General features: G+C 38.3%; 1 protein-coding gene across 1 annotated transcript; it reads right to left on the minus strand.

Moving 5' to 3' along the window:
- Window positions 1–40: 40 nt before the first annotated feature.
- On the minus strand, window positions 41–11772 carry sdf4 (stromal cell derived factor 4). The gene is made up of 7 exons (XM_005740946.2): window positions 11513–11772; window positions 9378–9719; window positions 6665–6801; window positions 6467–6580; window positions 6211–6369; window positions 3026–3201; window positions 41–1385 (listed from the first exon to the last, which is right to left on the minus strand). Exons 2-7 carry the CDS (start codon window positions 9686–9688, stop codon window positions 1209–1211), a joined length of 1074 nt encoding a protein of 357 aa, XP_005741003.1. The 5' UTR covers window positions 9689–9719; window positions 11513–11772; the 3' UTR covers window positions 41–1208.
- Window positions 11773–12085: the final 313 nt, after the last annotated feature.

Consider the following 12085-nt stretch of genomic DNA (forward strand, 5'->3'; position numbering starts at 1 on the left):
CTCCTGCCTGGAATAAACATAACTCAAACCCAAACAGTTATCAGTTGATAAGAAATATTTATTGTTTATGGCATATTTGCAGTACATTTTGTAAAGCTGTGTCACATTCTCTTATCATAAATCTTATTTTACAATCGCACGGAGGACAGAAAAGACTGCAGGGGGATGCCAACACTCCACAGGTTACTGGAAACAGAAATGCAGCGAAAATCGTTAAATCCGATAATTGTCCATGCAGCTGAAAATCAATTATATGGATCGACTGTGAGCATTTAAAGATTCAAGAGGTAAATAAGACCCAAGACACCAGGACTAAATGAGTACACGTCTGCATGACGTTCAAAGATGCAAAAAAAAAAAAAATTAAAATAATAATATATATTTATATATAAGGTATTCTTCTTCCACATCTAAACATCAAGTCTGAATTAGAGTGGTTGTAGTAAAGATTTAGAAACGGACACATAGGTGAAATTACATGATTAGATGCTGCTTTTGAGTTTCCTTCAAAATATACTCATATATTAATCTTTTTCAACAAACAGATTTTTTAGTTTAAGTTCTTCTTATATTTCTATTCTAATCTTATTTACCTTTTCTGTTTAAATACATAAACACCCTGTTTTTAAGTACAGTGGAAGGACGGATTCGACCTATTGTGGAAAGCGCTGGAACTATACTACACTAAAAATGAAATTCTTAAGTTTGGGCAATTATGTGATATATCTTGTCGCACAAATATACTCTTTTACTCCATTAGTGTCTCTCTAAGCGTCACACCCTTCAGCACCATTATCTTTCCCACTGACAGACGCATTGTGTGTGATAAATGTGAATATTTACACTGTATACAGACAACAGATCCTGCAGAAAAACAGCTCGCCTAGCTGCTCAGTCTCTCTCACCACTGCACCAGCAATGAAAATTCCTCATATACACACATTTCACGGTTTAAAAAAAATAAATTTTGGAATCGGTGCAGCGCTTTTAAATTTAAAATGAAGAACGCTTCAAACAGTCCAATGGCACGCAAAAGGCAGACTGTGTTAGCTTCACTAGTCCAGGGTTGAAGGAGGAGTGTGTTAACTGGACTCAGCAGTGACAGAGGCTGCTGATGCTAGGCTTTTTAAATACAGAATTGCACACTAGAACATCTTGATCATCTCGTCGCCAATCTTCCAGGTTTGTCCCTCACGCCGGATCTGTTTTCAGAACTCCTCGTGTACGTTTCTGGCATAATCCATGAGCTTGCTCCCTGTGAAGTACTCGCTGTACTTGAGAATCTCGTCCAGTTCCAAGTTATGGTTCTGGTTCTCGTCTGCAACAGCGATCATCTGCTTGGCCTCGTTCAAAGCGTTGTGCTCATTCATCGGGTCCATGTACTCCTGAAAGATGAAACACGGAGAAACAGGAAAATATATCAGCTATACCTGCTGTAGCTATTTTGTTGGACATATGTAAGAATGTTTTTCTTCTGTCTCTACTAGTTTTTAAATCCTTCACGTTGTAAAGAACCAGCTGAGGGAGCTGGTACATCTGACCATGACGCCTACCTGGATACCTCCTGTTGGAGGTTTTCCAGCCACTCACAACGCAGATAATTATCATGAGGTCAAGAAAAGACGTGAAGGAGAATTTATAAGGACTATGAAGAGAAGCTTAATTATCAACTCCTTTTGAAAGTGTTAATAATTAAGAATATAAAATGTTGATATTTCAGCCCACATCTTATTGAGCTGCTTCATACACGCCATAAAGGAGACCCGCAGTTGGAACTTTTAAGGAAAAGTCACATATAAAGTGAAATTAAATGTAATTTATCTTTTTCAGTAAGTCACTTTTTCTTTATATATACACACACGTTGATTTACTTTTTATTTTGATGTAATAATTATAAAAGTTCAAAGTATAAATGGAAGGGTTTCTTTTATTTTTTGCTTTTGTATTTTGCATTGTTTTACTCACTCGCATCTTTAATCCTTTATCAAGTGTGGAACCATATAAAACAATATGTGTGAAAACTTGACAAAAAGTGACAAATGTGAAAAGCTAAAACATTGGAAAATAGTGGTGGCATTTTCCAAGTTGCCAACAAAGTGTTAAAGGAGTGTAACCTGGCTCTGAACAACAACTTCACGGCTTCTTCCTTCCTGCCACGCTCCACCTCATTTTGTGAAATTGGCTTGGTGGCTTTGCATAACCTTGCTGACAACATCAGCTCAAACCCTGAAGTCCCAGGGCTCATTCAGAGCAGACTGTGATTACAACACATTACAATAAAACCTGTACTAATTTAATTTTAATTTCTCCAAATCACACTTAAGAGCTCACTCAGTTTTTCCATCATCTTTAATGTTAGTTTACTTTTTTTTTATTTCCCATTGTTTATATACTTCTCAATTACCATATCTAGTATTTATGTTATGGCCTGGTTACGCTCGCTGTTGTGACTGCAGTTTGGTGTCGTTCTGGCTCGGCATCCACGTCTAAAGTTTTATCATCTTGCGTTGGTTGAAGACATGGGTGCATGACCAAGTCACCTTTTACTACCATATATAACATAAATAATATATAATACGTACAGGAGTTCAGAGACAGAGGCAGATGCTGTAAGAGTTTGAAAAATTTAGGCATTCTAAACAAAAAAAACCAAGAAAAAAGAAAAAATCTTTGCTCCTCTTATACCATCACTAACATGGGCATTTTGTCTGAGTGGTGATTGTGGTGGTAGTGGAGAGTACTGCCATAAGTACTCATGCCTTCATCAGTAGTATGTAATGGTACGGATCTGTGGTGACTGTTTGTGTGCAACGTGATCAATCCGGTGAGCATTATTGGACCCTTACTGATCAATTTGTTCTTTTCTGTGCTTTGATTTATGTAGAGATGTTGAGATCTGTTGTTTCTGTTAATCAGCTCAATCATTGTGTTTCTATTTGAAACAAATAAACAAAACCAATCAAATAATTATGTTGCATATCATTTCTGTATCTATCATGGTTATAGTTGCTTTTTCATCGCTCACCTCCAGCTCATCCATGGTTACGATGCCGTCGCGGTTTGAATCAATGACTTCCTCAAACTCCTTCTTCCTCTCTCTGACCCACTCATCTTCGATCTCTGCAGCCTGCTGGTTCTCCACAGTGCCCACGGGCAAAGAAATGAACTCCGACAGTGTCAGCCTCTTATCGCTGTCCTGGTCTGAAAGAAAAACCCCAGAATTATACGGCGCACTGTTTAGATCAGCTGTCACAATCACCACAGTGAGCCAGCACAAAAACCTAACCTAACACCAGTTTAACAGCTACAGTGATCATAAAAGTATTTTGTTGTAGTACTGGTTGAGAAAGCTGCAGCCATTCAGTCCTTCACATGTTAAACTTCTAACCTGCATAGTGTGTTTATCTTTATGTTAATAACTTCCTAGCATTAATCCCACACCTGCACATTTAGTTTGCTGGGATCTGGTGACACTATTATTATGACATAAATAAAGGAAAATATTACATTAGCTGATGCCTTCCTCTGGTTTTTAACTGCGTTTTCTTTTTTTTTAGTTCCATACGGAAAAGAAAGAACATACAAAAAAAATTGCCTGAAATGTTTACATTGTATAAGATTTCCTAATGACAGCAGCCCTGTTTGTTCATAAAATTATGTTTCATGAGAAAAATGAAAAGTAAACATTACGCTGCATGAGAAAATTGCAAGTGGGGCCACTTTCAACTGCCAATCCTAGTATGAGAACGTTAAACATTTACTATAGGAGAAGATGGAAAATTAGGGAACGGGACATTTTACTCTTTTCCCATATGGGATGTAAATGAAAACCTGTTATATTTGGGCTTGAAATATCACTTAGATAAAACTAAGTTAATGCTTACTTCCGTGTGACAAAATGCCAACAAGTACAAACAGTGCTTGTCTGTGCCAACAGAGAGACCAAACCAGTTCTGTCAAATAAATATCTCAGTAATGCTTTTCATGCAAGAGCTTTAGTCCCTCTGTGAAAGAAAAACCACCAGGACTGAGATGAAAGGATTGTAAACCAGTATTTAATGAAGTGGGGTTAAATTTTCTCACGAATAAAATACATTTCTGTTTATTAAATGGACAGGCTTATATCTAATAATGTAAAATAAGCTAATTTTAATTACATGTGGCTCAACTATGGTTAAGTTTGAGGTAACCTGTTATTTTTAAGCAGGAAAAACCATGTATGTCTCTTGTATACATTTATTTTTTATTTTCTTTCTAAATAAAATTACTATCCAGTTCTTCTCCACTATATGAGGTGTCTGAATGTTATCTAGTGTTTTTACCATAATTTCCTTGTTATAATTCCTTCTCATCTCATCATCAGGTTTCTTTAAAAGCTATTCCAGCTCCACAACACACAGCTTCTTGATAAAAACAAACAAACACTGGGACCTTTAGTGAATAAGGAGTGTTTGCCTCGGGAACAATAACTTCACCTCCGATTCTGAACTAAAAGGGAAGTGTAGGGAGGGACTGACTCTCAGTACATGAGTGTGCACTGTTGCCGCCCTTATGAATGCCATGGAGCAAAGGTTAGGTCACAACAGCAGATAAGCACAGTTTGTGCATCTGTGGCCGAGTTGGAGACACAAGTGCATTGAAAGGTTGGTCTTTACCAGCATTTCAGTGATGCAGGTTCTCACACTGTAGATTCCCAAATGACAGGAAGAGAAAGAGATGCTGCAACGGCTGTAAAAACTCAGGAAACTATTATCCTGTTTTGACTTCTTTTGTTCCTCTACCAGGAAAGCTGATGCTGTAGGTTTTCTGTCAGGAGAAGACTGCAGCGAGACTGACACACCTCAAGCATCAGTATAAATGTTTACAGGGCTTTGAACATCTCACGGTTTCTGTGTCAAACAACCATTAAACGAGGCTTCAGGAGACCATGTTGATGTGCGGCATTCTCAAGCTCTCTTTTAACATGGAGCAATTTTACCCTCAAGAAACTCTTATTAAACTTAGGCGTGGTAGCTAGAGGACCACAATAATAATGAGCTGTATCAGTTCAAGTTGTTAACTCATGTCTCGTGATTGCCTAAAGCTAAGGCTTGCTCTATTTTTTCTCTGTCCCTCTCTCTATCAAATGAACTGTCCTGCTATCTAAGAAACTGTGAAGCGAAACATTTTAGCACAATGGTGCTGTTAATGCCTTAAAAAGAGAAGAAAAAAAAAATCACCAAATCAGCCCTCCAAATACTAAAGAGAAGGTTACAAGCTGAAGGGTGGTGTGCGACTCTCTGATTGGATACATTAATTTCATAATGTAAAGCAATTCCAAACTCACTGCTGGAGTTGCATGGTTGAGGATGTTTTAAAACAGCCGTGTGTGTGCAGCACATCTTTACACTATAATTCATTACATTGCCTTCTAATTTACTTTAGCTGATCTCAGATAAAACTCTTTTGTACTGGTCTTTATCACTATATTAGTGTCACTCCACACTTCGGACAACTAATAACCAACATAAAGCAATCTGAAATCCAACCAGCATGTCAAACATCTGTACCACTCTACAGCTCACACTTACAAATAATTTAATAATCTTCAATACCCTTGTTTCCTCACGATTATATTACTACAACTCGTTGCATACATGTCGGCATGATGCTGCGGTTTCTGCAGTCAGTACAAAGCAGCGAGAGGCCTCACAAAACACTTGAGTCCAGACCTCGCAGAAATCACCCAGGTTAAGATTTACTTCAAAAATCACTCCCTGGTCCAGCTATACTTTACATCTCAGTACTCCTAACACTTCATGCTACCTCCCGACCTCAGATCAGAGAATCAACTACAGTTTCAAACGCAAGTTTAAAGTAAACTTTACTGTAACGTTTTACTGTTTTAGTCCCAGTGCTGTAGAAAAAAACTTCCTCTTACTGAGAGATCAGTTCCTCATTTTTAAAAAAATTAGCAAAACTCACCATTTTAGGTTGATTTTTTAAGATGTTTAATAACGTTGTCCTGAATTTTTACTCTTTTTATTTGTCTTCTGTTGCATTTTCTTCTCTTTGACTTATTTTTTTAATGCAATGGCAATAAATGTTTATTGCCATTAAAAGGTTGACTGTCTGTTAATCCTTAGGTTGCTCCACATCTGCTCAGTGTGTAAATACACCATTATCTTGTGACAGTACAACTATAAAGTAATATTTATAAGTAAAACATACCTAAGTCACGCACAATCTCCTTGACCATGTACTTGAGCATGCCTCTGCTGTGCTCAGGGTGAAGGAAAGACAAGAACTCCTCCTCATTCAGCAGCTGGTCAGCTGGAAGGTTGTCAGCCTGAAACCAGCGGTCCTTCAGGCTTTCCAGGACCTCCTGAGCTGTAGAGATGAAGATCAGATAAATATTAACACCACAGTCAGATTTACAGCAGAGCTTTGCAGATTTTACTTGCGACGGGAAAAAAACTCAACTTACTTTCCTCATCCAGTTTCAGATCTTCGTTATTCTTTATTTTCTCTGCAATCTCTTTCTCATTGAAACCTTTGCTGGCCAGAAACTTCACTCTGTATTCATCCCATGTCACGTGACCTACACACAACCCATGAAATCAGAATTTAGATTTGACCTGACAGGAAGTATTTTTAAGTCTGGGACATGGTCTGTGACTCTCACCATCGCCGTCTGGATCGACAGCACGGAAACTGTTCTTGTTCTCCTTCTTGGCTTCCTGAAAGTGCTCCTCAGTCTTCTCCATAATCCAGCGCTGCATCTCCTTGGCACTTATGCTCCTGTCCCTGTTGAAGTCGACCCTGTGAGGAAATCATTAAAATAATAAATTAGTTCCCAATTTAGCTCCAGTTCCTGAACATTAGCAGCGTCTCTACTCCATTAGGCGTCTAATTAAACAATGATAATGACCCACCTAAGGCTTTGTCTGTCTGGCTCACACATGTAAAGAACTTTAGCCCTGAAGTGACCGAGTGATTTATGACCCTGGCTATATATTTACAGTATATCTGCTTGTTTTTTCTATTATTATCGTGAATTTGCTTCTCCAGCGTGAACAGGAATCTTTCCTCTTGCCATTTAAGCTGACAGATTAAAAACATCCAGGACAATGATAAGCTGCATGAATCATGTGACTCAGATGAACCAGAGAATAAATTAGTTTCTTCCATTTAATAAATTCAGCCTTTAAGTTGTCTGCCTTTGTTTTTATCTGTTCATCCATCCATTTACTGACGCTTGGACTGGACCAAGCCAAGAGACTAAATCTCCTGGGTCTTCCTTGGGGCCTCCTTCAAATAGGACATGCTGAAAGATCCGTGCTTAGGGGGCGTCCTGGTCAGATGCCTGAACCACCTCACCTAGCTCTTTTCTTTTAGAAGAGGGGTAACTGAATGAACATGTAAAAATACAAAAATGGGAAACGAACAAGCTCTTCACTCTCTCTAAAGAGTCCATTCGTCCTTTGGAGGAAGCCACTTTACACCACTTGTATCCATGATCTAATTCTGGGTGGCAGTCACGGTTTGACCCCTGACTGTCCAATACCCAATGACCAAAATTTGCTGGTTTGGAAAGCTTGGAAAAGACATCAGGTTGAATTATTTGTTTGTCATATTGTAACACAGGAATTTCCCAACCCTTGGGACCTCTTACATTAATGGTCTTATACTACTGAGAATTCGTCAAATAACGAAAGGAAATTTACTAACTTAATTTCAAAATAAAGGACCACTACATGAAGAAATATGTGCAAAGCTTGCTTTACTTCAGTATATTGCTTCATTGGATACAGCTGTGCTGCCTCGTATTTCTGAAATTTGCCCTCTACGCAGATAAACATGTTGTGCAGTAAACAGCACAGCAAAAGGGTCCACAACTACAACCTAGTACATAACAAAATCAAATGCACCTCTACAACAACCGTAGTAGGTACACATATATCATGACCTAGGATATTTTTCCTAACATCTGGAATTTTAAGTCCTGCAACCCGGCTCCAAGTGTTTCTTGTGCTGGACGAGGCTCTCATCTTGTTACTGACAGGCAAACTAATCAGCGGCCATTCTTTGCTTCTCCAGCTTTGTATTTTTACCATTTATGTGCAGCACGTCATGAGCCAAGTAAGAATGGCTCTCAGGCTAACTAAGACATTAAGCTTAGGAACATAGCAATGTTTTCATTTTTCATAGCAAGTAATCCAAGCTACGCAGCAATGTATTCATAACTGTTGGGGATGGGCTCCTCTCAGATGATCTTTTGTCTGAAGTTTTGTATGTAATCTTCCTACAATATGATGTTCCTTTTAGTGAGAACAATTAAAAATTTAAACCCTCATCCTACAGCTTCCTGCCATTCAGGACATTTATCTTCAGCGATGCCTCCGTAAAGCACACAGCATCATCAAGGACCACAGCCACCCAGCACATCAGCTGTTCTCCTTGTTACCATCTGGCAGACGTTACAGGAGTCTGTCTGCTCGGACTACAAGACTTAAAAACAGTTTTTACCACCAAGCCATACGACACCTCAAACACAACACTTAAACACACACAACACAGTCCACAGGACGCACTCAGAAGCTACCTTGCAGCTTCACAAGTACTCTGTTTAATCTGCACTGGTCACTCCACTTTATTGTTATTGATATTTATATTTAAAAAGTGCAATACTGTAATTTTCTGCTGCTCATTCCTGTGCAATATCCCATCTGCCCCCCGTCATATTTCTTTTCAAGATTTTCTTATTTAATCACTAGTGTACATATATTTATAGATACATATATATTTAGTCATCTTTTCTCTTTTACCACGTCTCTCTAATATTTTGCTCTTTACTATTTTTCTATTTATTTTTTATTATATTTTCTTCTACTGTACCATGCTGCTGAGTGACTGCTGCTCGTCAAACACATTTCATTGCAATGTTGACCCTGTGCTAACTTGCATATGACAAATAAAACTGAAAACTGAAACTAAAGTGTTTATATTAGCATATAAAACTGGGTCCAAGTTAGTAGTCTTTAGCTTTCTGTCTATGTTTACTTCCAAAGTTATAGCAGTGCTGCATTTTTTTTAAAGAAATACTTCACCCAGAACCAAGCTTATCCTCTTATATCAGCTCTGCTAAATCTCCTAAATCATTTTTTTTCTTTTAATGGATGTGCAGACATTACACTTTATTGTAACACCTGTGAGAACAGCCACACTGGTCACTAGTCAATATTTCTTTGCTTTTTTGAGCTGAAGGATGACGTTGACTTAACAACACTTGAATGCTTGGTTTATTGCGTCAAACTTGATCTGCAGCTATGCTTGAGCATCTTGCTCAGGAATGCTGTGACTCAAGTGCTATTCAGTGAATTAAAACCACGTCTTACTTGGTAAATATTTCAATAAGCTTCTTTCTGTTCCTCCTCGGCTCTGAATCCTCATCAAACTCCTCAATCTCCTTCCCCAGAAAAACCTCCTGATGGAAGTCCTTATTGAGGTGGCCGTCCAGCTCCATCTTCAACCCGTTCAGGTGATCTGGGGGAAGAATCTCGTTCTCGTCTTTGCTGGATGGAGACTTATCTTTAGAGGCCGACATGTTGGCTGGCCGTGCGTGCACATCGATGATGTGGAGGAGCATGTAGAAAAGCAGAGAGACAGCCAGGAGGTTTCTGCACCACAGTTTCCTCCAAACAGCCATGTTTACCTCTGGATGAAAGGTCAAAGCAGGGCTATAAAAATAATCAAGACATAACAATTATTGTCCTGCTTTTTTTATGCACCAATTTTGCCTTTCCTTTATATAAATGTGCATTTCCCCTTCTCTAAAATTCCAAACCCATTCCTCGAAAGGTGGCAGCAGATTTAGTTCAGCTTAAATTCTAGAACTATTTTCTTAAACGTTCAACAAATACAGGTTGTTGAGTTATTGTCATAGGTGTCATACTGCCAGAAAACACTAGAAAACGGCCCCACTACTCCCTACCCCTAAAACTGAGGAAATAAAATATTTACTTATATCATAATCTGGCTGAAAATAAATCATAAGTTAAGACAATTATATGCAAGAAATCCAATAAATATAAACTAAAGGACAAAGGTGTTTTTATATGCGTTTAAAGTGTGTTGATAGATTCAAGAAATCATTTGATAAACAATACTGAGGCAGAGTCTCTATTCCTCAGACCCTATCCTATCACCCTGTTTTGTTTTTACCAGTGTTTTATTATTTTTAAATGGTACCACAGCCATATCCATTTGCGTAGGCATTTGCCTATGGAAAGCTCTTTTCACCCTACAACAAACAGACCAGTAATACCACATTCTTTTTTTAATCTCCATGGCGGTCTGTAGCTCCCTACGTGTGCTCTGCCAATCAAAAACCATGTTCAGCCCATTAATCTACAATATAGAGTCTACATTGTTGTCATCCAGATCCTTGATGAGATCTTTTCTGTCTCTATTTAAACATCTACATGTAAATTATAGCCTCCACCATTGTCTGTTGTACCCTTCCATCCTCTTGAGCATCAGTATGAATGCTGTGCTTTTTCAGCGATTCAGTTTACATTTCTGTAAACATTTCTGAAGACAACAACCCATTTCCTATTCTGTTTGACGAGTATAATCACTCAGATTTTAGTTTTTGTTTTGTTTTTTAAATTCTCTCCTACTCTGGTAAACTTACTGCATTAGTGTATTTAGGTTAATTCAATATTCCATGTGCTCATTTTAAATTAAATACCATTCAGGGTTTCAAAAAAAATTAAAAATACAAAAATGGGAAACGAACAAACAAAAATCGACTTCAGTGTCGCAACGACACAAATCGATACTTTCGCAACTCAAACACGCCCACTTCTAAACCCAGTAAATATTGTCAGAAATATGCATAAAGCCATTTTTCTGTACATTATTCTGCTGAAATATTGACCACGGGGACACAACAGAGGAAAACTGCACCAGATATGCACATAGTAATAAAAAACATGCAAAAATACGCAAAAGTTAAACAAACAAGCACCATCATAAATTAACACTGGTCAGCAAACTCACCAAAGCAAAATAAATTTAACGAATTTATTAGATCACTTAACAAAAAACCCCTCCAGACTTATTAGCAATTCATCAGTTATAAAACTAATAATAGACTTAATTATATAGTAAGTAAGGACATGTCTCCCCCCCTCCGAGCTACAAACGAACAGGAACGTTATTTATTTATTTTAACTCTGCCTAAACTCACGTTCCTGCCTAATGTCCGCCTTAATATTCATTTGGGAGCTGAAAAGTTACACGAACACGAGCATTTTAGTAAAGCAAACAACAGCTAGCATGCTAATTTAGCTTCGTCATGTCTTTTTAAACACTGGCGATTAGCACGGGCAGGCTAACACGTTAGCCCTCGTTGCTAAGGAACTAAAATAACTGTTGTTACGGCAGTAAAGGAAGACAGTGATCGCAGAGATTAACAATACCTTAAAACATGACCAGAAAATGATTTGTAGATAAGTTCTGGACTTACCAGTTAGCTGTTAATACCAGTAGTAACTTTCTAGTCAAACAGACCTTCGCTGGTTCCTCTAGATCCAGTTCCTGTACACGTGGCTCACCACACAACACTCTCTTTCCAAAGTGTGGGATGGTTCAGTCTGAAAACAAGCCCAGACAGACCCAGGTCAGTCGCCAAGTCCAAGCTGAGGTTCCAGTTAGTGTCAAAATTAAGAGAGGCTGTCTCTAACCGGACACCGCTGGATGACTGGGAATACAGGATAATTTCCGGTCAGCCCTTTCAAAGTAAAAGGATGGATGTGGGGGTATGAGGAGTGTGGTATAAAAACTTAAGTAGCGGTCCCGTGTGAAAAGGTGTTTGCTCCCTAAACCTTATAACTGTTTCTGCCACTCCTAACAGCAAGAATTGGGTTTGTTTTTCGTATTATTATTCTGCTGTAAGCCAAGTGTGCTTGAGGTTTAGCGTATAAACTGATGAACATTCGGAATTCATGGTTTCAACTATTACAGCAAGTTGTCCAGACCATCAAATTACCACCACCATATTTGTCTGCTTGACTTTATATGAAAGGCCATGTTGGTTTTA

Source organism: Pundamilia nyererei, unplaced genomic scaffold (genome assembly GCF_000239375.1).
Source record: "Pundamilia nyererei isolate P.nyererei 1_Seehausen unplaced genomic scaffold, PunNye1.0 scaffold00106, whole genome shotgun sequence".
NCBI classification, from domain to species: Eukaryota; Metazoa; Chordata; class Actinopteri; order Cichliformes; family Cichlidae; genus Pundamilia; species Pundamilia nyererei.